Source organism: Muntiacus reevesi, chromosome 13 (assembly GCF_963930625.1).
Source record: "Muntiacus reevesi chromosome 13, mMunRee1.1, whole genome shotgun sequence".
Lineage (NCBI taxonomy): Eukaryota > Metazoa > Chordata > Mammalia > Artiodactyla > Cervidae > Muntiacus > Muntiacus reevesi.
Window position 1 is genome coordinate 18,812,539 of NC_089261.1, and position 27,958 is coordinate 18,840,496.

The following is a 27,958-nucleotide window of genomic DNA, read 5'->3' on the forward strand; positions in this document are numbered from 1 at the left end:
GCTTCACCAGGAACCCCCTCCCCTAGTGTGTCTCCTCACTGCTGTCACTGTTGGGCCCTGAGTGATTTCCATGAGGAGTGTGGTTTTCATTCAGCTCTGTGGCCCAGTATGTGCCTGGGGCTTACTGCATGACTGCCACATGCCTGGTTAGGCTCAGAAGGTAAATTCCGTTATTTGTCTGCTTTTGTAATAACAGGAACAAGAAATTGAGAGACTTAACAAGCTATTGAGACAGCATGGACTTCTTGGGGAGGTGAACTAGACACACACCTTCTCCAGCCCAAAGGGAAGACCTGCCTCATGGGCTTGTGACAAGGAAGACAGCCGCCCCTCTGGGGCCATGTCAGGGAGAGATCTGGTTTGATGGTTTTGCCTCACTGCTGCCGGCTCGGATTCTGGGGGACACAGTCTTTCAGAGGCTCTATTTCTTATCTTGGTGTGACTGAGAATCTCCCACCCCACACTGTGTAACAAATGTATCATAAACTATATTTTTCTCATGTTGAACACTTAACTCTTGCTTGAAAATGAACAAGCTGGACAATTACTAGCCATATATAAAATTTAATCTCATCAAATGTACAGTTTTCACTTTTCACATGTATATCGAGGGATCAGTACATCCTTTCATATGAGCACTCTGAAAAAAAAAAGAAAGCTATCTTAGCTATCAGCACATTCTAGAAATCTTTTACATGTCCAAGCTGTTCTAAATAGTTAACCACAATTTCCCCCAAGGAGGCCATTCTCGAGTACCCAGCCCCCTCCTCTGCATCCTCCAGCTTTTAGCTGGCTCCACCTAGTTCTGCCACCTGACAACATTTTCCTCAGTTACTGTACAATTAATGTATAAAATAAACTCTCTCCTTCCCTCGGGCCCTCCTACTAGATCCTTTCCAGCTTCAACTGCTTGGAATCACTTGGTGGCATCCCAGACCAGCCCACTAACTGGAGAGCAAGCTAGCTCCGGTGCCTGGTACAGAAGTGGCAATTAGACCCAAGACTCCACTGTAATTAACATGACATTTGGGGGAAGATCCCCTTGTGAGGCCTTGTCGTCTACTCGCATCATTTTAAACAATTTGCTATTTTTGTACTCATTTCAGCAGGACCTGAAAAGGAAGAAAACCTGAACTAAAAATAATATTTTAAAAATAACTCACATTTAAAGCAGGGGGTGAATAAACTGGATAAACCCTCAATGCCTGCACTACTTGAGGGTCTGTCCTCTTGTCTTCTCAAAGGTGCAACTTGGTTTCCATATACGACTTATGTGTTGAGAGTACTGGAACTGGCTAAGACCAGATGATGCCCCCTTCTATTGTCAGACCAAGTAGAATGACATTCCCGAAGGGAGACGAGAGGAGGGAAGTGAGTGGAGAGGAAGTGTGCTGGTCTAGGGGCAATCTCAAGGGTTATAATAAAGTAGAATGTCTCCGAGGGACCGTGGACCCCACACGTGCTGAATTTTACAGGTATGGTGTAGCTTCCTTATTTAACGACTTACATCAAACAAATGGGAAGAAGAAATTAAAGGGCAGCCTGGCGTTGATGGTTGGCCGAGCTTTGAAGCCTGCCTCTGCAGGTGCAGACACATCCACAAAAGTAACCGCAGTGGAAATAAGAATCGTCCTTTCATTTCCTGAGTTGGTCTGTAATACAAAATCAGAGTGATGCAAGCCTTGCCCTCCAGTGTGTTATCAGGATAACAAAGATGGGACAGCTTCCATGCCCTTCCTCACCCAATAGCTGTCAGTTCATGAATCTGATAGGTTTGTGAGGGCTCATCAGTCACTAACTCAGAGAAGAGAGACAGTTTTCACTCAGGTTGTCCCTCACACACTGATGTCATTCATAACTCAATTCTGACAAGGATTTTAAAGATCAAATCTAAACAAGAATGCAAATGTGAACAAAACCATTTTGTTCAGTGGCGGTTTTTCCTTTAAGTAAACGATGACTGCTAAATTGTTTTAAGAATCCAGATTGTTTAAATTTTAATTATTATTTTTTACAAAATAATAAATTTCACCTATCACAGCTGAGTTTTGTCTGGCCTTGTGTCTTAACCTGTATCTTTAAAATTAGGCCTACCTCAGGAAAGGAAGATGAAATTAGATTTGCAGTTACATTGACTATTTTAGCTTGTGGGTTCAATAAGGATCCGTATTTAGTCCATCTCACTTCTACCGTCAGAGCCACTGGGAGCTGGCAGGAATCCTGTACAATAATATGCCATTAATCAATTTGAGTATTATACAACCTTAAGTCAAACTTAATCTGCAGATCAGAGTTTTAATTATAAAATGTTTCCCATATTACAAAATGTTCTGAACAAGAGAATGAATAGACTCTAAAAGTTCAGATAAAAACAGCTTAGAAGTAGCATGTGTTTTAAAAGTACTCAGTGCTCCAAAAAAATTTTAATACCTAAAGCATAATTTTTCCAGCCCTTCCTGTTTCTAAAGAGACCAGCATTACCTGGGAGTTGTACCCCCAACCATGGACCCTCCAGGGCCCTGACAGGTCTAACCGCACCCACCTATTTACATCTACCTCAGAGATTCTTTAGGAAAGGAGTTGGCATGGGGGGAGGAGGAAAGGGAATACAGTATTATTAATAGTCAGAAATTAAACCTGACTGCATATCATGTTAAAATGTACTTAGAGGAAATTCAAGTCCTTTCTTTTCGCTTATCTGATTTCACAGGTTGGCAATTAAGGTGTTACATCAGGGTACACAGGTGCTGTCTTAAGTTTTCAAAGAAGTTAACTCTCACTCTCAATGGAGGGCACTGGTGGCACAGCGGAGCTGCCCAGTTCAGGCCTGGACACCAGGAGCTGGGCCTGAGACCTCTGCCCCAGGGTCTTTGTTTGCTCAGTCCAACGGAGAACATGGGTGAAGGGGGCCTTCCAGACCTCTTTCCTGTTTTACAGTTTCTTCAGTTGGCAAATGTGATCATGTTAAAGCTGCCCGATGGGGAGATGGAATTCCACTGGAGTATTCTACTTTTTGTTTATGTATGTGTGAAATTTTTCCACAATGAAAGGTTTTTAAAAATACATTTCTTTGGGGCATGCAAAGCTAGCATACCTGCTAAATTTGGTGCTGGTCAAAAAGGCAAGGGTGAAATTCCTTGGCTTAGCACTGTCTCTTAAGAAATTTGCAGGCTCAAAAATCTTTGAAAATATCCTGTCATTAGGAGAAGATGCAACATGCAGCTGGTGTCAACTGAGCCCAGCAGATGCTCTCGTGCCGGCTCTGCCTAGAAGGCTGGGATGAAACCCACTCCGGGCCCTCTAAGCTCCCGAGTGGCACAGACCCCGGCAGTGCTTGTGTCCATGCTGCTGCATCTCCCGCCACTTATGTCTTATGTCTTCCCTTCTGAGGGAGAAGTAACAACTGGACATCTTAAACCATCTGCAAGAAGCTGGAAGCAATCTGCCTGGTTCACTGAGGCGGCAAAGCTGAGCCAAGACTTAGCTGAACCGCAGGGACTGAGTAATCACAGGTCCCTGGTGGGGACTCAGTGGGGAGGGTGGGATTGGAGCTAGTGAGCTAGTCCTCACCCCATTGTCCCCATGCTATAAATGTGCTAGGCAGATAATGAGAGGCCTGAAGAAATGGTGACAAGAAAAAGCTGGGCAATTAAAGGATAAAGATGGAGAGCACGCCTCCGCTGAAGGCGCCGGCCCACACTCTGACTGCTGAGACAAAAGAAAAAGGTGGGCAGAAGAACCACATGTGATCTGGAACCTATTTGTAGGATGTCAATTTCCATTAAACTCTTCTGGGAACTTTAGAATTGAAAGCTCTCATGGGTGGAGTGCTTTTATAGACCAGGGAACAATGGATGGGACAGCTCTGCAGATGGGACAAAGTCTTACTGAAAGAGTCTTAACACTTCACCTATCATATCATGATACCTAGAGAAGACCTTGCATAACACCAACAAGGAACAGAATGGTGACTGGTAGTGGTCCCCATTTATAGAGTGACCACTAGGCACCATTAATGTTACCTGATTTTAACTCTCAGCAAGCCCTGAAGGCAGTAATACAGCTATGACGAAAAAGAGGCTCAAACCGGTAAAATCGCTGGCTGAATCGCTGCTAACTATGGGCAAAACCAGTATTCAAGATCCAGACCCATCTGACAGCAAAGTCCCAACTCCCACCCACAGCCAACCACCCCCTCAACAGGTGCCCCCCGCCTCCCCGCTGCCTCTGTCTCCCCACAGTGAGGGGCAGGTGCACGCTGGAGACCACCAGCAAAGTGGTCTTCAGCTTCTCCCCATTTACCTTCACATGGGACGTCTGGGTGATGAAATAGACAGGCACCCAGTCCAGCACATCCTGGGCCTGGGAATTTCCAAAAGAGGCCACATAATCTGGGAAGCCCTGACCCTTTAGCAGGCTCTTCATCTTCTGCGCTACCAGCCGACACGTGAGAGCTTTGGTCAGTCTTTTGGGAAGGAGAATGAGGTCAAATGAGGTGACTGTTCAAACCTACAGTCTCTTTTTTTTTAATAAATGTCAAGGTCATGTTTAATTATGACATTTCTCTAACACACAAAAAGTACTAAAAATAAGAAACAAGGGCATCTGTCTCAAGGTATTAGCCATCTTTATGTTACATTGGCCAAATACCTTACTTTAATACAGTGTTAGTACCCATAATATCTCTGATTATAGAATATTGTACCTGCAGTGTTTTTATTTTTACATTCCTCAACAATACACATATTCTCTCTAGTTTCTTTTCTCACTCTCCAAAAAGGGGATTATTTGAAGTTAAAGTGTTTCTCACTTTGTGAAATTTTGGTTAGCCAGGGAGATGAATCCAAAACAAAGTTTCCCAAACTATATTCCACGGAGAAGCTCTGTACAAGAAGGGTTCCATGGCCAAACATTTGGGAAATATTACATACCCATGTCCCCGTAGAAGTACACTGACATACTAAAGAGTCTGAGAAGTGCTTACTTAGTAAGGAATCATGTTTTGAACTTTAATTTGGTGTTTCCCAAACATATTAAACCACAGACTTACCCCTGCTGACATTATGGAAATGTATCCCACAGAACCTCCTTTCAGAAATCCTAGTCTAACACGATCAGAATAATGTAAATGGTGAATTTTGGTCTAACCAAAAATAATGATGTAGATACCCTGGGAAGATATAAGGATGGGAAGCAAGTGGCTTGTGGGGTAGGGGACCCAAAAAAGAAAGAGCCAAATCTTCATCTCCCATAGTGGGAACTCAAATAAATAAAGTCATAAGAAAATAAACAAGGATCTACTGTACAGCAAAGGGAACTACATTCAATATGCTATAATAACCTATAATGGAAAAGAATCTGAAAAGAATATAACTGAATAACTTTGCTGTGCACCTGAAACACTATAAATCAACTTTATACCTGAATAAAAAAATAAAAACAAAAGTCATAAAACAAAAAAAATCAAGAAGCAGCGTTATATATGGGTTATTTAAAGATTTGGGGACAAAAACTCAACCATGAGTTGAAAGTGATTGCCTCTGGAACTCTGGGATAGGAAAAATGAAGGTGGTAAGTGCTGTCTTTAGAACTAGCCACAGAGCTGTTCAACATTTTACATTATGTTTGACAATAAAAAGACAAATAAAACATACAAAGCCTTGATATTTTTACTCTGCCATATCTGATAAGCAGAAAGAGTTTTAATGATTTTCCTTTGAATCATGACAAATAGTTTGTGGTTATGAGAATTAAAATTGGCAAACCAGAAACTACATCATTGTAGAATAAATTATTGTTACTATGGCTGCTACCCACTAATAATATGCTAATGAGCTTGTCAGCTGATGTAGAAGTTCAATTAAAATGGGAAGGGCTAGATAACTAACAAGGATCTACTGTATAGCACAGGGAATTCTAATCAATACTCTGTAATGACTTATATGGGAAAATTAAAAAGAGGAGATATATGTATAATGACTCACTTTGCTATAAACCTCAAACTAACACAACACTGTAAATTAACTATACTCCAAGAAAAATTATATATATATATAAAGTGGGAGAACACAGGGAAAACAATGGGAAGAATAAGAGTGTTTTTGGTTTTTTTGATTAATGCAAATAGGCTCCAACAGAAGCGAGTTGCTCTCTTACCTGAGTTTACAGCCAGATTGCATGTTGTAACCAAATAATACTGGGGCCCGGATCCCCTCTACTGCTAAGCAGTCTTGCTCAGTTGTGCTACGAAGAAGAGTAAGTTGTCCGTGTCTATTCGTGGTCTGAATGATCCCAGACATTCACAGGTTAAGGGAGTTGCCCGGTACTGAAGCAGCAGATTCTGAGGAGATGGTGTCATGTGTGTGACATGAGATTTGAGTGAGACCCAAATATCCCTTCTCTAGGCCTTGGGGATTTTGACAGTTATTTCCCAGGAAAAGGAAAAATAGTTGTAACTGTTTTCCTTGATTAGGAGAGCCTCAGAAGAAAAACTCTCAGAAACTGGCCCTTCAAAATTAATTCCACACTTTCAAACCACTAATTTAACAGTCTCAGTTTAAGTGTAAAGTCAAATACCTCTAAACGTCCGTCAACCCTTCTGTCTGAAGGCTTTCCCTGTAAGACACTGCCGGTCCCCGGGCCATGCTGTCCCGCCCCATCAGGCTCACACAGCCCTGCCGGCTGCAGGCCAAGCCCCCCGAAGGCAGCTCTGGCCGAGGCCAGTCGCTCCAGCCCTCAGGACCCTCAGCGATCAGGAGCGCAGCCCACACGCGCGGACAGGAAAGAGGCTTCTCTACAGAGCCAAAAGGATATCCCTTCTGAGGCTGGAATCCGGCAACTAGTGGGAGCCCCACCACATAACCAGGGTTTCCACTGAGAGGAACTGGCTTTGCGTTTTGCTGAAAGACAGTGCAGAAATGCCCCCAAGTAATTCTCACTTTAATAAGGAAATGGCAGAGGGAAAATGAAATGGTTTTCATAATGAAATCTGGGATTACCAACCAGTGAAAGGATTTCTCCCCCTACTCAGAACTATAAATATATCTGCGGAGTGTAGGAGTACATCATGCTGTATAAGAACAAGCTCACAGGGAGGAGAAGCTTATTCCCAAGTTGAAAAGACACAAGGACTCTGGCTGGATTTTGTGACAAGCTTCCACAGGCTATATGTGAGCCCTTTGTTCCGAACAAATGGTTGTAGTAATACTTCTAATTTGAGATTTTTTTTTCACTAATTCATGATTTCTTTATACTTGACAATTATTGATACTTATATGAAAACTGATCAAACTTACCTGAATAAAATAAATTTCAAACTTTTGCTGAAGTGGAACCATTGCACTGCTCACTGCTCCCAGAAGAAGAAAGAGATCAGCTTTTATTACCTCACCTGCATCTGTATATGTGAGGCTGTACGTCACCTAAAAACAAAAGGATATTTCAGATACATCTGTTGCCAATATGTTTCCGTAGCTGTATTAATAACTCACATTAAAAAGATATACATCTAGGAGGCTATCCCTTCCCACTTCTCATGCAGAGAGAGAAGCGTGTCTCTCCTGTCCAACCGGATTATGGGAGGTATTAGCTCAGCATCAGCCCCCACTGACACGGGCATCTGAGCCTTTCTGTGCCCAATCACAGAAGGTACAAGTCAGCTGGCCTGGGCAGAATGTAAGCAGCCTATCTCTGCAGACAAATGTGTTAAAACAACAGCAGTGACAACAAATTATGATGCATTCTTGTAAGTTACTAGGTTTGTGGAGAAAATCACATGTGATTACTTCAGGGACAAAGAAGTGACCTTTGAAGAGACAGGATAAAGGCAAGCAGGAGGCTAAGACAAGAAAAGCAATACCACTGGATGGGTCAGAGGGTGGCCAGTTACCCCTCAGGACCACACCCGGCTTGAGCCGGCCACAGACAGAGTGAACTTTCAAAGCCAAACTGGGCACCTACCTCAAGAACGACATTAGTGCAGATTTCAATATGCCCCGCCTCAACAACACCCTGCTTTGATACCCTCAGTATTGCTGTGTCTTCCAGTCGGGTTAGTGTTTTATTTAGAGACCGAATGACGATGGACTGAACCGTGACAGGGACCTGCAAAGTCAAGTCCTGGGTTACCAAACACACACTGGAACAGAGGAAGTTAATGGGCAAAAACAGTGTAAATGTGAAACTCACCTCCACAGGTACACTGCCAAGGAGGGAAAAGCACGCTATAGAACAATATGCATACTAGAATTCCACACTTGCAAAAACACAGATATTTATTTATATGTAAATACATGCACACATTCACATAGAAAATATCTGAGATGGATATAACCAAAATGTTAAGTGATTACCCCTGAAAACATGTTCACACAAAAACATGTACACAGACATTCACAGCAGCATTCATAATAGCCCCAAACTGAAAATAACCCAAATTTCCATCAACTGATGAATGAATAAATAAAATGTGGTCTATCCCTACAAAAGGATATCGTCCATAAAAAGAATCATCCGTAAAAATGAATGAAGCACTAACACACGCAACAACATAGATGAGGCCTGAGAACACGGTGCTAAGTGAAAGAAGCCAGACACAAAGGACCATGTACTATGTGATCTCATCTGTATGAAATGTCCAGAATAGCCAAATCCACAGAGACACAACGTATATACAGTGGTTGCCAGGGGCAGGGGGAGAAGGCTGGGGTAGAATGAAAAGTGATAGCTAATGAGCACAGGGTTTCTTTTTGGGGTGGTGAGAATGTTCTGGAATTAGATAATGGTGATAACTGCATAACCTTGCGAATACACCAAAACCCATTGAATTGTACACTTTAAAACTAAGTTTTATGGTAAGTGAATTATATCCCAAACACACACACACATCTCCCATCATACCATCAAAGGCACACACACACTCTCACCTCCAAACTACCGCTCCTACTGATAAATGCACTTGCTCTACACATGCAAGTGCACATTCTTCATATGGTCCCAGAAACCATCCTCTTAAACCCCCATAACCTCTTTGAATATATGCTTGACCCAACTTATACACAACTTTTACACACACCCTTATATACACACATACTTGTGGTGGGATCATGAGGAAGAAAAACAGAAACAAAATTTTTTAAGCAAAATCAAGAAACCCTGGTTAGATCAACGCTATTAAAGGACATTTTTCACTTATGCCCATTGCCAATGGAGTGACAGAGCACCAAGCAATCTTTAAATGGCTTGAACCTCTAGATATTTTGGCCTCTTTGTACCATGAGACAAGTCTGATGTTTGCTCTAAATATCTGCTCTTAGAAACCACTGTTTAGGAAGGAACCTAACTTGTATCCGTTTGTTTATATTGCTTTGAACTTTACCCTCAACCATGTACTATGCTGTTTTTAATTCAAAATTACTAAGTATTTAAGCTGTCATTTTATAGATAAACAAGTAGATCTTATGTGTCTGTTCCCATGACCAAGAAGACCTGCAACTGTCCCTTGATAGTCAAACTCTAATGCAACAATATGATATTGTTCAAAAGCAAAGATGAGCTGTCATGCGACAGAGTTGCAGGTTGGCAACTCCAGTCACTACAAAGAAAGTCCTCTGCATAACAGGAGTTCCACGCTACCAGGTAATTAGCTATAGAGTAATTAGCTCTTAAGGAAGTCATCAAAAGATAACCCTGGATTCCTTTATCTGAAATGCCCTGACTCAGCAATGATATACTGTGTTCCAAACAAGTGCACACCTTTCTATACCAGTCTCTGATGAAGCCATCCCCGTGGCATGTGGGTGTGACTGGCAGAAAGTGAAGGGCTCAGTTTAAACTAGCTTTGTAAAGACTGAGGGAGGAGTGTAAGCGACAAGAACTGCGCTAGGCTATCACCGTGCATTCAGTCACAAGAATGAAAATGGTAGGGCTGCTCTGGTTTCTTGAATGTCCTATTCAATCATATCCCATTCCCAAACTAACCACTGGCAAAGATCTAAAGCCCACTTAACAACGAAACTACAGGGCCGTAACAATCTTTTGTTGATGGTTCAATAAATACTGACAACAATTCCAAGCAATCACAATGAGCTTCGATTCGTGGGAAGACTAGATCCAACTTTTATATTCCTGATCCTCTAAAAGACTTTGGAAGTTGCATTTAAAAAAAAATTTTTTTTAGATACATCCCTGATATTAGGTGACATCCTTCGGAGCTTTGATGCCACACAGATCTGAGCTGGAAGTCCTAGACTGCCATGGCTTGACTGTGTGGCCACAGGATACAGAGAGAAAATGTGTGCAAAACTTCTAACTTGGGGCTTGGCACACAGTAGAGCCGGTCCAGTCATCGCTAAGAATAAGGTCTCTGGAGCCAGACAGCATGGCTTCTTATCCCAGCTCTGTACTCCGATGTGTAGCCTCGAGCAAACCAATTCATCTCTCTGTGACCCATGTGCCAGAGAGTGTCAACAACAGGACCAGCCTCCCAGGATCACTGGGACAAAGGACTGCAGATGCACAGAGCACTTGGCACAGCACTTGGCACACAGCATGTGCCTTCGAGTCAAGTCCCACTACTCCTCACAATAGGTCTTCCCTACTTGACTGAACCAGTCCTTAGTCATTCAATTAACACCCAACCCACGAAGGGCCCAATACCTTCCAGGCACGACTTAGTACCAACACTATATGGCGGACAGGGCAGCTGTCCCCACAGACAGTCCAACTTTGAATGGTATAAAATAAATGCACTCTTTAGGACTTCCTGGAAGACTCCGCCTGCCAATACAGGGGACACGGTTCAATCTCTGGTCCAGGAAGATCCCACATGCCATGGGGCAACTAAGCCCATGCACCGCAAACCTTGGGCCCATGCTCTAGAGCCCAGGAGCCGCAATGAGAAGCCCTCCGCACCACAACTAGAGAGTAGTTCCTGCTTGCTGCAACTAGAGAAAGCCCATGTAAGGCAATGAAGACCCAGCACAGCCAAAAATTTTAAAATATAATTTTTTTAAAAGTACTTTCTTAGTGATCAGAGGTATTTGAGAGCTAGTCTATTATATGACTCTCAAACTGGGTCCCTGGGAGTTGTAGTGTTCCTCACAAGTGACCAGAAAGGAGAAAGATGGGGAAGTTGGGCAGGTAAAGGGTTTCTGACCCCACCTCTGCTCCAACCAGGGACTTTGGATTCAATTCATATTACATACTTGGGAGGCTCTGCTTAAGATTTCACTTGAAGAAGCACTGTAACTAAAATAAGTTTGAAAGTGCCTTCAGAGAGGAGGAAATCCAGGGCCACACACAGTAGTGTGGAGTCCAAGGTCAGACGACTATCCCTTTCCAAACATCTACCTCACATGCTTGTGTCCAGAGACGTAATGAACAGCAGGTACCGTGGTCTGCAGTGCTTCCTGCGCAACAGACGCCTTACCCAGAGCCGGGCCTCACATCACGTGCATTCTCTCCCTCCAGCCTTACGTCAAGCCTCTGGGGCAGACATCTTCCATCCACCCACTTGCGACTGGGGAGACTGAGGCAGGTGCCATATGAGAAAACAACAGCAAAGCTGAGTTTTGAACCAAGGCCAACCAATTCCACAGACTCTGGGATCTGATGACAAGGTCAATGCCTTGGCCTCCTTGGGGACTGTGGTATTCACAGGGAGGAGCAGGGTACAACCGCAAGAACAAGAACAACGCCGCCATCTTTCTCTCTAACATAACTGCAAAGAGACCGCAGCCTCCTGACCACGGCTCTCCAGGGCCACTGGGCTGGGGCCATGGCTTTGACTAGAACCTACCTCCAACTCAACCCTGGAAGCTATACTGACAGTGCTCATCTCTTACACAGGTGTGTATGTTCACTGGGCACAAAATTTCTATCTTCTACACTGGATAGACAGCATCCGGAGCTAGCCAGCCCTCCTGACAAGAGGCCAAGAAGATATCAAGGGATGCCCTGAAAGCACAGAGGCCAATCACACCCCTTATCAGTCAAGACACCTAGGCCACTTAAACATGAACAAGTGTGGACTACAAAAAAATAAAGGAATTTGAAAGTCTGACCCTTTCGCAATAATAAAAGAATGGTCTACTAAGGAATTTCTCTATTTCATTTGTTTGCTTTTTGGCAAATGTTTTTGTTACTGGCAGTAAGGTACCCTTCCAGCTGTAAGTGTATTCATTTCAAAGGGCCCTAAGGTAAGACAATAAGTCCATAAAGTATTCTTACCTCTATTCCTGAACCAGGCACCTAAATAAAAAAGAACAACAAATTTTGTTATGTACAACAAAAAGAAGCACTGTTATTGCTTTTTCAGATGGTGCATTAAAGGGCACATTCCTCTTATTAAAGAGAAAAACAGAATTTCCTTAATCAAGGTTTGCCACCTATATATTTTTGTATCTGTGTCATCATAAAAGATTTAACTTCACATTTTCCTTCTATAATCATTTCCTTCAGATTGGGAGCTCAATAACACAGCCCAACAGAGGGTGTCCCAGGAAGCCTCCACGCTTCAGTGTAATTATTCAGTATTTTTCACATGGTCATCAATGACCTAACACTGTGGAGAAGACACAGCTCCCCTCCTTCTGGTCACTTGTGCTGTGCCTGTCCTCATGGGAAGGCCACCGTCACCTGCCCAGGTGGCGCCACAGTCTCCTGGTCTTCCTGTCTCCAGCCCGAGCCCCCTGGAGACCAAGCTCCTGACCCCCCAGCATGGCCAGAGCTCTCTTCCTGAAGGGCTCTGCCGCCCTCCATTCCTGTCCCTACACCCCCAATCCCACTTCTCCAACCACGAGATGCCCTGTTAGGCCAATGGGAGCTTTGGGGGAGGGGGTTGAGTATACATGTCGGGGGGTGGGGGCTCTGAGATGAAAGAGAATTGTGCCTGCATGCCTGCGGGACTGTTTACAGGACCACTGTGAGGGGTCACATAAACTGGAAGAATTCACAGGCGTAGATGGCTGACTTTGAGGAAAGAAAGAAGGAAAGGGTGGGAAGAGGAAAAGATTAAACTTGATTCTGAAAAGTGAAGTTCATATGAATACAGATGCTATGGAACACCCCCATCCCCCACCGCAATCACCACACTCCCCTCTCAGTAGAAGGAAATCAGAAGGGGATGGGGGCTTTCACAATAATCATATGATTTTTAATCACTGAAAAATGTCTTCTCCCCTGCGACCCTCCATGCCACCCACCAAGTGGGCCAGTGGCCTCTCTCATCTATTCAGTTCAGGCTTCAGTCACCACAACCAGGAATAAAGGGCTGCTTCTCTTTCTCCAGCAAACCTATTTCCTGTCCTTTCCTGGGTATTTATTTTATCTGCCAATCAGAAATATAACTTTTTGGTGCTAGTATGATCATTTCTGTGACAGACATTAGATGTTTTTATAATTCTGAAAGTTTTGGTTATTAATAAAGGTTTTTTTTAATTCAGGAGACAGACATCAGTGATTACCATCAAAATGAATGAATGCAAAAAAGAAAAAAATGAAAGCAAATTATGAGTTAACTATATAAAAATAAAAATTATTTTAAGTGATTCTTTCAGTATCTTTGGTATCAGTACACCAAAGAACTTGAGAAGAAAAATTCTGAGTGTCAATCATGTACTGAAATGATTCTCTACTTGTCATATTTTAAAAGGGTAAAAAGAACAGAAAATAAACCCAATGAATCAAGTTTTACCTCAAAATAATTCTTACCCTCAAAATTTTAGGGCTGCTGTAATAAGCCATGCTCAGGGTTTCCATTTCTTCACACCGTTCCAAATTTATCCTCCTGGTGCACTTAACAGCTTGGTTAACCAGAAATGCTGGAAATCGTAATATTCCCAAGGGAAAAGGAAAAAACAATTAAAAAGAAGAAAAATTTCTAACTAAGAAATTGTAATCTAAGTAAAACTGCAAAGTTATGACATATATACAGTATGCTTCAGATAGGGTATAAAAAATTATTTTTCAAATATGTTATACAGTCACATGATTAAAAATTCAGAAGAAGATTTGAGGAGTTGTCTCCCTCCAACCCCTAGCCCCCAGCAACCACCAGTCTCCTTCCCCAGAGACAGTCTGCATGAAGTTTCTTGTGCATCTTTCTGGAAATATCCTATGATATTTTCAGAAAGTGTGTGTGTGTGTCTGTGTCTGTGTGTGTATACACACACTTTATTTTTTAAGTATTTCTTTCCCCTTTTGGAAACAAACTCATAACATATATTCTGCCCTTTATCTTTTTCACTGAGCAATGTATCTTGGAGTTCAGTCTATCTCAGTATGAAGAGGTTCTTCCTCCTCTTTTTAGGGATAACTCGTATTCTATTACAGACACACCATAATCTATCCAACCAGTTCCCCACTAATGGAAGTTGTCTCCAGTTTTGCTCTAACAATGCTGCAATCTATCATTTTGCATGTGGGCCAGAGTTTCTGTAGGACCAACTTCTAGAAGTAGAACAGCTAAGTTAAAGGGCACATCTGTCTGCAATTTTGATGTATGTTGCCCAAGTGCCCTTCACCAAGGCTGTAGCAATTTTCAGTCCCACCAGCGATATAGACAAGTGCCTACTTCGCCACAGCATTAAATTTTACATTTTACAATCCATTAGGTGGAAATGGTATCTCAGTTTGGTTCTAAATTACGCTGCTCCTACTGTGTGAGCAAGGTTAAGCCTCTTCAACAGAACACATTTTCCTTCATGTAGCAAGTGTTGCTTCCTTAGGCCACACGCTATCATCCACAGTTTAGCGGGCTTCTGCATAGTGAGGCTGGCTAAGAACAGGAGAGCCAGGCCTATTGCCTTCTGCTGCCAAGAGCGGTTACTCCACAGAGTCTACAATGCTCCTGAAGGAGAAGTAGGACCCATGGGAGGCAGCTGCGTGGGTTGCATCCCTGCTTCACCACTGCCTGAGTAAGAAACTGAACTCATCTTCTCAGTTTCCTCATCTAAAAAATGAAGATAACCCTCCCTGAGAGTATCATTGTGAGAATCAATGGGAAAAACACATGCAAGCGCTTAACACAACACCCAGCACACAGTTAATCAGTGTTAGCTATTGACAAACTTTCGCTCCAGTGACAAAAGAACTTTCCAACAACCTCAAGAGTTAAACAACTGAGTGGGCTGGTTGCAGGAAGTGAGCTCCCCATCACTACGAATGCTCAAGCAGTGACCACAGGTGGCAAAAAAGATTTTGGCATGGGGCAGGGGTGAGGGGGAGGGACTGAACTATACAACCTTTGAAGTGTTTTTCAACTCTAAGACTCTGTTTCTAGTTACAAAGTTTGTTTATTATGATTGCTATAAATTTAAACTAAGAGCAAACTCTGCAGAGAAAAAGAAAAATGCCCACTCTCTTACCTGCAGGGTTATTATCAGTGCACAGAGATGATGTAAGGGGAGAAGGAAATCTCAAAAATGAATCTGAAGTCTGCAGATGAACCCCATACTGCAAACAGAACAACCAACAGCTGTCAGGGTGCTACTAAGGCATCTGTTCAACACTTACTACACAGCTACTACGTGACAAGCCGCACTGCAGGGATGATTAAAAAACAGATGTGGTCCCTGCCCACAGGGAGCAAACATCTAGCTGTCCCACCCTTTTCCTTTTAAGGCTGTGTGTTTCTGTGTATGCATGTTACAGAATTTGCAGGCTTTTTTATTCTAGGCTATTCTACTTCTATCCCACTGGAAGGGTATCTAAGAGGCTGACACAGGTGCCAGCAAGTGGGGAACAAGCCTTCTCCTTCACTACAGTTGGGAGGATAAACCCATGCAGTCTTTCTGGAGGGCAAGCTGGTATTGGTATTTTAAATTTCCATTCATTTTGACCAAGTTAATCCATTTATAGGAACATACCCTGTGGATTTAATCAGACAAAAAATATCTGTAAGAATGTTTATTGTGGATCATTTATAATAGAAAAACTTGAAACAAATGTCTATTAGATAGTGGAATGGCTCAGTAATAAATAATGACACATCCCTGGAAGGAATACTCTGTATCAGCAAAATGCAGCTCCAACACTAGCTCCTTCCTATACCTATGTTTTCCTCATCACTTAAATGGGGACTACACTTAAAGTTAAGTATCCTTCCCAGGATTGTGCACAGTGATGTCTGAAGAGATCTGCCCAGTGCCTGGAAGGTGGGAAATGCTCCAGAAATGGCCATTTCTATAGTGACATGGGAAGATGCACAAAACTGATCATGAATAAAAAAGGAAATTTATAGCACAATGTGGATAACTAGAAATTTCATTTCTGTACAGTATTATACATGTATTTCAGTAGATGCATTAAAAAACCAGGAATATACACCCATCTGTTAACAGTGATTTTCAGTGTGCACTGTTTATTTTCTTTTGGCCAAGCCACATGGCTTACAGGATCTTATTTCCCCGACCAGGGACTGAACTTGGGCCATCTGCAGTGGAAACGTGGAGACCCAACCACTGGACCACCAGGGAATTTCCTTGCAGTGTGCTTTAGTTTTAATTGGAGATGGGGATCTTTCCATTTTTACTTATGTACTTCTATACCTTCAACTTTTAGAACTAGCATAGGTTGTTTTATACTTCTCTTTTAAAAAGATGCTTCCAAAAATTATGACACTTAGTCAAAGTTAACACATAACATATTTAAAGGTTTATGAAGGAATGGATAACAAATACCACACATCTTCCCAAAGTCTGTAAAACTACACACAAGTCTGAGAAGAGGAACCGGCCTCCAGCCCATCCACTCTGTTTCCAGCAGCGTCTCTCAAGCACTTTGCTGCATCTTTTGAGGTAGAGAAGAAAAAATTCTGCAGAGACAAATGAACCTTACCAGAGGATATATGCCTCAGTACTCTATGTTACAATTCAACTACTCAATTCTCATTTTCATTTTTGATCTATGGGCACAAACATTGTTTTTTGGTTTATAACATCAATTCTGTGTCTCAGGGAAGCTAGCTTACTGGGAACATACTTATAAAGACAAGATATTTATGACAGGATGAGTGACTTAAGTTCCTGACTCACCTCATATTTTGCAGTTTGGGGAGCATCCAGTCTGGTTGGAACACCTGATTCTGGATTTAGTGAAAAACCATCAGGTGTTTTCATCAATTTATCAAAACTGCTTTCATCAATCACTTCTGGATTAATAAAGGATAATGCAGGTTTATCTGTTTTTAGAAAAAGTATTTTAAATCAATACAAAATATAATATGTATAGCATATACAGTATACATAGTATTTAGGAGACAATCTTTAGCAGCAGTAAGGCTACTGTGAAAGGCTGCTGTGAAAAAATTAAAATGTCTCTAAATATTCACTTCCCCCAAGATTTCTTGATTCTTATTAAATAGACTCCCCAGGCATGGCCTCTTTCTCTACTGTGGAAGCAAGAGTTTCTAAGGCCTGCGGGTAAACAGCACAACAGAAGCCAATAATAATCAATCTCTTTCTCCAGTCCATGGACTCATAAACTGTATAAAATTCTCAGGGGCAACTCTCTCCAAATGGCTAGGGGAATGAAAGATCCTTTTTCTACCCTCACACAGCCACCTCCGAAGCCCAGGACGATAATGTGCTCTGTACGTGAGAGGTGGGAGGAGGAGGGAACAGGCTGGTTATGTTCACTGGGCCTGTTACAGTGATTGACCAGCCATTACTGCAGATTACAAACCATAGAGCATCCACCTAAATTTTTAAGTGCAAGGGGACAAAACCAAAATATAAAGACATTCTGAAAAGATGATAAAGTTTAATTGATAAAACCATGAATGTGTCTCTGATCTTGATAATGTTTTATACTTTGGAACTAGACATCTAATTGAGCTAAATGCTCAGATAAAAATAAAGATCCTGTTTTCATGCAAATACCCTTAGTAAAAATAAAAGAGAAAAAAGGAAATTGAAACCAAAGCTGAACCTGACTCTCAACCATTAAATCAAGAGGAAATGTACACGCACACACCCCCCCAAATAAATCTAGATTCTTAGGCATGTCTACATTTTATAAACACCCTTGAAATAAAATATAAGAAATAAAGCACGAGAATTCAAAAGAAAACGACAAAAGCACAATTAAAGAAAATGTGCATGGCCACAGGTTTATAGTTACTTGCAGTTGTCTGTGGAATGGCCTCAGGATAACCTCCAGCCAAACCACAGAATAACTGCTTTAAATCTAACTTGATGTGACATTTTTCCATAAAACAACTTTTAAAAGAAAAAACTTTCCAGAGTTTTACACAGTACACCAATATCAAATACTTACAGTTTGTAATATGAACACAGAAAATAGATGGGTTGATCTGGTCGACAAGTTTAAATACTCTCTGAGGTGGGTCTGCTGTAAAATTCAATGAATAGACAGCTGCTTTTTGACTACAAAAGTGACTATCACCCCTGAAAATTAAAAAATATAACAAGACAAAGTTTTAAGGCACAAGCACACAATCTTAGCAAGACTATTTTAGAACTGTCAGATGCTTGCACTGTACTAAGTTAACAACTACATGGAGGATATTTATGAAAGTGTGATGTTAGAATTGAATCCACTTTTATTTAGTTTATTCAGTGTTAAAATGTTCGGCATTTTAAACTTTCTCCTCTAAAAGTGAAAATATTAAGACAACTAGAATAACCTTTAAGGAAATCTTGTCAAGCATGGAATACAGATGAGAAATGATTTTGATGTAAATGAACCTTGCAAACTCTGATGGAATATTCAATTATACAAAATTTTGCAGAACTTCATACTGTTTATAAGTACCCAGAATGGATCCAAAATTCCTTGTCTTTAGAATAAAGCTGTCTTCATAAATGAATGTGAAAATGAGAAAAAGTAACATCATCTGGAAGTTTGGGGGCTTAGAAACTGCGGTACAGTCAAGTCTTCAACCAATCCTAGACGTAACAAACCCTAATCAATTTGATATAGATACAGACATGGTTTAGGGAGATACAACAAAAATGAGATCATATTACATACCACTTTAAGGCCTTTTCCCACTTAATATAGAGTGCCCAATAGTTCCCATATCATCAAATGTTTTTGTATTATTATATTATATGGTTTCACTGTATACCAATTTATTAAGCTAGTCCCAATTTTTTTTAACCAATCCTCTACCGTTGACTTAGGCTGTTTATAATTTCTCCTGATTATATATAATGCTTTAATGATACCCTTCTACATACATTTATATTAATGTCTCCAGTTATTTCCTTAGGCAATATCTCCTGAAATGGAATTGCTGGGTCAAAAGGTAGGTACAAAATTTGAGGTTTCTGAGACTTACTACCAGACTGCCTTCCAGAAAGGCAAGATGCAACCTCACCAACACTGTAGTAACAAGAGACAGCATGTTATCAGTTTTTACCATTTGCTAATTTCATGGGCAAAAGCCTGTTATCTCATTGTTTTAATTTGAATTTTCTCCTTTACTAGTGAGGTTAAATATTTTTCCATATGGTTATTGCTCACTGGTATTTCTTCATGAGTTGATTAATTTTTATGAGAACGTTTGTGTTCTTGACTTATAAGAACCCATATTAAGAATCTCTTCTGAGTGTAGAAATATTTCTTCCCAGTTTGTTAACCTTTCAGTTTTACAGTGTCTTTTTGCCACACAGAAGTTTTGTTTTGTTTTTTATGATCATCATTCCTCTTTTAATTGAGGTATGATTAACTGATTTTTTAAAATAATGAAGTTGTCAACCTTTTCTTTTATAGATTGCCTTTGGGTTTATCTTAAAAGACATTACCCGGGACTCCCCTGGCAGTCTAGCAGTTAAGACTCCCCACTTCCACTGCAGGAGGCATGCATTTGATCCCTGGTCGGGAAACTAAGATCCCACATGCTGTATAGTGAGGCCAAGAGGAAAAAAGACATTTCCCTAACCCAAGATTAATAAATATTCACATATATTTTTCATTCATTAATTTTTTTAACATTTCACTCTTCTACCTGTTGGTAATTTACTTCAGTGTAGCATTATGAAGCAGGAATCTAATGTTAGTTTTTCAATAATCATCCGGCATCATTTACTGAATGATCCAATCTTTACTCCACAGAGTGAAATACCATGTTTACAATAAATACCATATTTACATTAAATACTTAAGTAGAAAAAAATACTTTAAGAAAACTGGCTGGTGTAAAATCAGTACACACAACTGACTTTTGGCCTTTCTATTCTCTTTCAATGATCTACTTATCCATAATTAATTAATACACATTATATTCATTATTATAGTGTTACAAATGTTTTAAACCTAGTAGTTTGCTTTTCTTATTCAATAATGTCTTGGCTGTTCTCATCTGTTTATTCTTCCAGATGAATTTTAGAATCATTTTGACACATTATCCCTCTCGCATCTGACTGGAATTACATTATAATAAATTGAAATGTATAAGTAAGTAATGATTCTACCCATGCCACTACACAGATTATCTCTCTCCATTTATTCAAATGTTTTATGTCTCATTATATCTTGAAGTTTTCTTCACATAAATTCTGAAGAGTTAAGTTTAATTCTATGATGTTACATTTCTACTGATGTTATGATTAGAACCCATTTCCACTATATTTCTGGGATGGGTATTGCTGGGGGATTGACTTATTTTGTATCTGGCCTCTTTTCCAAATGCTTTGTATAGTTCTAACGGTAAAATGAGCTGTTATCATGGGCATAAAGAGTATTTTGGAAAAACCATGAGTAGCATAAAAAATAAAAGATCCAGCACTGAAAGTCTACGAGTCATACTGGGCCTTAAAAGATGAGGAGGAGTCAGACAGAGAGGGAATGGGAGGCTAATCCAAGCGCAAAAATGGCACTGGCCAAGGATGGGTACTGTACTGATGGTGTTTAGAAAACAGAGTACCAAAGCTGCGTTGGACGAAGGATTCCAGATGGGGTTGCCAGGAAATAAGATGTGAGAGAGGCTGGGATGGATGTGAATTCAGGTTATGGATTCTATAGGTAATGAGAGTTTTTGAAGGTTCTTTAGAAAGGGAGTGACAAGATGAGCCGCGAGCTTATGAGGAGGAAGGGAGCAGGAATGGACAGACATGAGGGCAATCATGGAGGAAGATTCAGCAGAATGGGACTCTTGACCCCACCCCTTCCAGTCAGCAGCTCTCTAATTCTGTGCAGTGAATCAGCTGCACATCAGTACATTTCTCTCTAGTCCACCGTCACAGCCTTCTGGGTGAGAGAGGGGCACTTATTAATCCTCATCTGCAATAGCTTCCTTCTTGGTTCCCTGCCACCAGTCCTGGTCCCTGGGATCCACTGTCCATGCTGCAGCAGAATTTATTAAATTGGGAACCTGATCCCCTCACTCCCCAGCCTCCTGAAGAAGGAGAAGGAAAAATCCAAACCCCTCAGCATACACACAAGGCTCCTCAGGACTTGACCCCTTGCCCTTCCCCACACTCCTCTGGCTCCACCCTCCCTCAGCCATGCTGACCCACCTGCAGTTAAGGCAACAGGCTATACTCCTTCAGCCCCAGGAATCTGCCATGTGGTTCCTTCAGCCAGGAATGCCCTTCCTGACTCCATGCTGACCAACTTCACCTGTCCTTCAGCACTCAGCTCAGCTATCTTTCTAGAAAGACCTCCCTAGTTCAGCTGTCTGAACTAGATGCCATTCCCCTCAGTTCTCCTAGTGTTTGATGCAGAAACTGTCATCCACTCGTTTTGTCTCCCTTATTCAATGAGCTCGTTGAAGACAGGACCATGTCTCACTTGTGTTTAAATCCCTGGTACTGGCACACGAGAGGTGCTCAAGAAAGGCATGGTGAACTGTAAAAGACAGCTTAGCCATGAGAAGGCAAGGAAGAGGCGCAAGTCAGGGGAGCCTCTAGGTTTCTGACATGGTTTCTGCCTGAAAGAACGACAGTAAAGAAAGTCAAAGGGATACTCAAGGGTCAGTTAAGGGTAGAGCAGAGAAATTCATTCATCCATTCAACTCACTTTTAATGAAGGCCGACTACATGGTAGGAGCTATCCTAGGCACTAGGGATAAATGATATATAAAAGAGATAATTCTTACTCTCAAGAAGCTTACATCTAATGAGGGGGAAAAGACACTAATCCACTCATCTTAATGATAAATTTATAATTTTTTGAAAGGTAAGACTAGTTTATGACAGTTCAGTATATGTAAATAAATCTTCTATGAACTGGAATCTACATAACAAGAACACTCAATTAACTAGGATTGTTAGTTTTCATTATTTCTATACTTCATACTTAGAAGGTCACAAGCAAAACTAACTCAAAAAAACCCTGAAGTCCTTTCCTGAGGGCACTACTAATTCAGTTCTAATTTCTAAACCATGGTGCCACAAACCACACCTAATCTTGTAAATAAGTTTTACTGAAATGTAGTCACGCCCATTCATTACATGCCTGCTTTTGTTCAACAATAGCAGAGTTGAAAAGCGGCAACAGAGCCCACACAGCCTGCAGAGCTTCAAGTGTTTATTATGTGGCCTTTTGCAGAAAAAGTTGGCTGACCCCCATTCTAAATAGTCTACATCTAAAATTACAGTATTGGCTATTTCTTTTTTAAAGAACTACATTCTAAATAATGATCACAAATCAGAACAGATATCTCACTCTCAAGCTCCCGGAACTTACTAACGCAGGAAAATAGAATGATTTTCAACAAAGACTGAACCACAGTGTAGTTCAGGTAGCCAGAAAAATAATCTGACTACAACACCCCACGTTCCAGGCATTTTAACAACATCGGAAGTAGACTGGATTTCCCATTGGTCAATAAAATAGTTTCTCATGGGAAAAACACACTTCCAAAAAGCATTCAACCTATCAAATTTCAACTGCTAAAACTTCGTACAAGACTGAATTTAAATAGGCTATCTCTGAATAATAAATTGGTCCCATCCTGAATAAATTAACTTCTTCTAAGTGCTATTATTTTATCAAAAAGCTTTGAAATCAGAATTATGAGAACCAGGTAACTCAGAAGAAACTGTTTATCTTGCAACCAACTGGGAATGTCATTTTCCATTATTCTCCTACATAATGCAAACTGTGAGAATTCCTGGTAGATTCATCTACTAGAAAGGTATAAACAAAGCTTTCCTTTCTAATTTTCGTTAGAAAATAATGTCTCCAACAAAAGCTGTAAAATTAAACTACACTTTTCACCCTAGGCTATATATGAGACTAATTCACAGATACAAAAATGTGACACCTTATTTGTTTACAAATCAAAGTGAAACGTAATTCAATCTCTGAACACAGAGATTTCATTATAACCTTTGTAAAAAGTACACTCTCACTTCTCTTTTGCCTGCACTATCATCTGGCTGGATGCAAATAAGGGATAGATACTGTTCTACAGAGGCTTCCCAGGTGGCTCAGTGGTAAAGAACCCATCTGCCAATGCAGGAGTTTGATCCCTGGAGAAAGAAATGGCAAACCACTCCAGTATTCTTGCCTGGGAAATCCCATACAGAGGAGCCTGGCGGGCTACAGTCCATAGGGTCGCAAAAGAGTCAGACATGAGGGCTTCCCTGGTGGCTCAGCCAATAAAGAGCTGGACACAACTTAGCGACTGAACAGCAATAATTCTTCAATATATTGATTTCGACAGCATGGTTTCTGAATGATGCAGAACTCAGGAAATCAGCCTGGGTTGATTTGGGTTTTCTCAGCCTGGGGGTGTTTTCACTTTCTGTCCCCAAATTTTATAATCTTGGTCCAGTTCTATCAAAACTTCATGTTACAAACTTACGTGACAACTGGAATTGAGCATGCAGAAAAGACACTGAAGTCCACAGAGCTGCAATCAGGATCACAACAGCAGTTGACATCACACTGCGCTGGAGACAAGTCACAGACACACAGAGCAGCAACTGCAGAAACGAGAGAGGTGGGGCGCAAAGCGTCACAGTCTGCAGGTAGTGACTGCCCCCTGCCACTGCAAAGTACCAAAAATCCATCTCATACAAAGGTCCGTTTTATTCTTCCTACTGGACTTTGGGGGAAGTCTATGAAGTGGAATGAGTCAGTTTGAGCACTCCTCCATCCGAGGTTTTCCCAAATTGGCCAATCATCTGACTCACTTGGAAAGTTCTGTTTGCACTCTCCCTACAAAGACTCTGATTTGGTAAGCTAACCGTGAAACCCAGACACCTGGGCTTTTCCAACACTTTACAGGTGATGCTGATAATTAAAATAGGTTTAAGAATCAACACACACAAAAAAAGAATCAACATGATAAATCACTTGCCTGACCTAAGAACCATCGGTTTAATAATGCAGATTTCTAAGCTCCTCTGGAGATTCCAATTCAGAGGAAGGGCCCACTTAAGGCTACTAAGAAAGTTCTCAATTTTGTTCCTCTCCTCAGATGTCACCTGCAGCTTTGACGCTGAGTCCATGTTCACAGGCTATTGGCCAAGAATCAAGCTGGCTCACGTTCCTTGTACTTGGGGTTCTAGAAATATCTTTGGTAATTCAGAGAGTAAAAACATGGGAAGAGGTAGGAAGGCCCACTTATCAAGTTTTAATTTTTAATAGTGATGACCATCTGGATTTTTAATTCCCTATTTCAGGCTGTCAAACGGGGAGGTGTGAAGGTGAGGGGAAACTTAAATAGCAGAGCATGAGAATGATAAACACTGAACTCATGGCAGTTTAATTACTGCTGAAAGGAGGGAATAAGATCAGTGCTTCAACCTTACCTGTAACGTTGTTTCTTTTTTTGAAAAAGGATTTCATGCAAAAAATAAATTTTAAAAAGGAATCTCAAGCAAATGCTGGTGGATAATCCGTACAACATTCTTATTAGCATTTATGAATTATTTTATAATAAAAATGAGCTTTAGAAGGAATACCCTGGCAGTCCAGTGATTAGCACTCAGTGCTCACTACCAAGGCGGGTTCAATCCCAGGTCAGGGAACTCAAGACTCCACAATCTGCGAGGTGTAGCAAAAAAAAAAACTTTAGAAAATATATACCTCAAAAAAGGTACAATAATAAACTCTGAGAAGATGAATGTCAGAAGAGGAAATTTTGGTCAGTGAATACACAATCCATTCTTAGAGACACAAAAGTTTCCCCTCTAGAGTTTACATGTTTCTCTCTAGCCAAGGACTCCCTTGTGTCCTTAGAAAATTATAATACCTCTCATGTACATTAATGTAAAAAATAAACAGTGTTGAGACACCCTGCCTTAGGTGTTTGAAATTATTCTTGATTTGTTTTACAAAACTTAAAACCCTTATAGATCCCTAGTAGCTGTAAGACTACTAAGGACAAAGCAATCGTATCTAGTAACTATACTTAGGAAAGAAAAAAGGGTCTCTATCCAAGATGAGTGTACTTAATCAGCCACCAAGTATCTGCTGAGTATTCGCTGGGTCTGAGGAGCACTCAGCTGCTCTTCCAAGCCTCTTCACAGCTACAGGGTACTAATGAAAAGAGCTCAGATTCAAGATGAAAGCTATCGTCCTTCTCTTGGACCTGTAACCCACTCTGCAAAGGATGGTCTAGTTCTCCACTCAGAGTCAGTCTCCTGCTACAACCTGTACCCAGGGTGTGACCTAAAATGAGGCAAGTAATTCACGAACCTAACCCAGGGACTTCCCTAGTAGTCCAGCGGTTAAGACTACCTTCCTATGCAGGAGGCATGGGTTCTAAGTTCCTACATGCTGCAAATGCAGCCAAAACAAGTTAAAGAAAAATGGTGACAACCTAACATCATAAGACTGTTATGAGGATTAGATGAGACACACCGCAGACGAAATCCTTAGCACAGGGCTTGCTACATAGGAAGCAGTTAATAAATGTCAGCTGTCATTTATTACCATTGCTTGCACAGATCTAACCAGAGGCCCTTTAAAAAGACAAAGGAAAAGTGCAAATTCATCCTCCTATACTGGAAAAACAGCCCTGAACACACGACCTATTAATGATGGTTAAAAAATAGCTTCATTTGGGGGATAAAGTGCATTAACAAATGAAATACTTACATGGATAAAAGGCAACTCAGTCCAAAAAATCTTAAGAGAATTTCAGATATTGAATACTCTGCTATATTCTGTCCCAAATTATCACTTAACTTCCCTGCTAAATCAAATCAACAATTTCAATATAAAACAAAGTTTTTATATTAAAGTAGCAAATATGTTTCTCTGTATTTTTTCTGACAGACTACACAATTTATAAAGGAGAAATAATGGTTCAGTAACTTAAGTCCTAGAGTTCAGAAGGTCAGTCAATGATGACTTTTTATTTACTAATACTGAGCCTGACTCAATTAAGAAAAATCTTTCTTAAGAAGGGATAAAAAAACAACACTGCATATCTACTGGGTTACAGAGGACTTAAAAGGGATTTTTTCTTTTTTGAGATCACAAACCCATTTGTCAAACTACTCACTGCTATGAACCTTCACTCCAGAAAAATGCATATTCACAAAAGTTAGCACTCGATTTTGGAGTCAGATATCCCCTGAAGTCATCCATGTTAAATCAGATTACAAAAGTCACTAGCTGTGTAACTCAAGGATTAGATCTTTTTCTGAGAAATATGCTAATTACCCTTAAAGATGAATCTTAAGAAGTGGGCATAACCCCTCACCCCATAACTCCCTACCTTCAACTCAACACAGGAGGACTTGACCTAGTCATTTTCTGTAAACTAGATTTTCTGCGTCTCTTTTTCATAATTGAAAAGCTCAACGTATGCTATGCACTTAATTCCCACAAATGCCTAGAAACTTTCAATTTCAACTGAAAAGCTGCAAACAAGTATTCATTCATTAACACCTTTGGCATCAGTGTTGTCCAGGACCACGCAAGTACTTCTAAAGATTTTTATATTGTCTCACTTGGCTATCTGAGCTTCGGTTTTCTCATCTGTATGACTGGGATAATAACATCTACCTCTAAGGGCTGTTGAGAGAATTAATACCTACGAAACACTTAGCAATGACTGCACACTTTAAGTGGTCAATAAACGTTAACTATCGTCATTATTACATCCTCACCCGGGTTACCAACCCCCGCAGGTTGAACCACTGTAGATCCCCAGGAATTGGTACTTGGTTACCCACCGTCCGTGACCGGGGCGGGTCTGGGGCCGGAGAAGGGCCTGGAAGCCCTGGGGATCTCAGGGGTCTTAGAAGATAAAACAGGTCGGAGAGTCGTCGGGACTGGTTTGGTGTAGTTGAGGCCCTCCGTCGTTACCACCAGGGTTGTCCCGACCTGGGCGCTTACGGAGGCCCAGCAGTCTAGAAGAACGAGCAGGAGCCGCGGAATGGCCCGCGGCCCCATTGCTCAGCCTCAAACCTAGCGGCCAGTGGCTGGGTGGCTGGGTGGCTGGGAGACCGCGCGTTACCTAGCAACCGCGGCGGCTGGGCGCGGAGCATCACGGGAAGGGTCGCGCGAGGCCTGGAGAGACTGAGGGACGGAGGGCGGGGCCTGGGCGAGGCGGGCGGGGCCTGGGCGAGGCGGGCGGGGCCTGGGCGAGGCAGGCGCGGGGCGGAGGACGGGGCCTGGGCGAGGCAGGCGGGGGCGGAGGGCGGGGCCTGGGCGAGGCGGGCGGGGGGCGGAGGGCGGGGCCTGGGCGAGGCGGGCGGGGACGGAGGGCGGGGCCTGGGCGAGGCGGGCGGGCGGGCGGGGGCGGAGGGCGGGGCCTGGGCGGGGGCGGAGGGCGGGGCCTGGGCGGGGGCGGAGGGCGGGGCCTGGGCGAGGCGGGCGGGCGGGGGCGGAGGGCGGGGCCTGGGCGAGGCGGGCGAGGCGGGCGAGGCGGGCGGGCGGGGCCTGGGCGAGGCGGGCCAAAAGAGGAGGGGACGAGGGGCGGGGACCTGCCCTGCTTGTGAATTCCCCACGTGGTTTCCAGGAGGACTGCAGTGCTTGTTTTAAAAATGTAGATTTCCAGGTTCAGTCTCAGGGGATTCTGATTCAG

At 41.9% G+C, this 27,958-nt stretch overlaps 2 protein-coding genes across 3 annotated transcripts in view; one reads left to right on the top strand and one right to left on the bottom strand.

Annotated features, from left to right (window-relative positions):
* HVCN1 (hydrogen voltage gated channel 1) overlaps positions 1-1,514 on the top strand; it is a 32,170-nt gene extending 30,656 nt beyond the window's left edge. For both annotated transcript variants that reach the window (XM_065904372.1, XM_065904373.1), the window contains one exon: positions 197-1,514. In XM_065904372.1, coding sequence (XP_065760444.1) covers positions 197-262 — 66 coding nt within the window. In that variant the 3' untranslated portion in view covers positions 263-1,514. The remainder of the gene's footprint in view (positions 1-196) is intronic.
* Positions 549-27,371, bottom strand: TCTN1 (tectonic family member 1). Its single transcript, XM_065904371.1, has 15 exons — positions 27,105-27,371; positions 23,777-23,897; positions 18,277-18,407; positions 17,034-17,179; positions 15,366-15,453; positions 13,711-13,820; positions 12,229-12,249; positions 7,960-8,103; positions 7,296-7,421; positions 6,814-6,899; positions 6,157-6,297; positions 4,303-4,465; positions 2,095-2,220; positions 1,508-1,652; positions 549-640 (listed from the first exon to the last, which is right to left on the bottom strand). Exons 1-14 carry the CDS (start codon positions 27,322-27,324, stop codon positions 1,509-1,511), a joined length of 1,767 nt encoding a protein of 588 aa, XP_065760443.1. The 5' UTR covers positions 27,325-27,371; the 3' UTR covers positions 549-640; position 1,508.
* Positions 27,372-27,958: the final 587 nt, after the last annotated feature.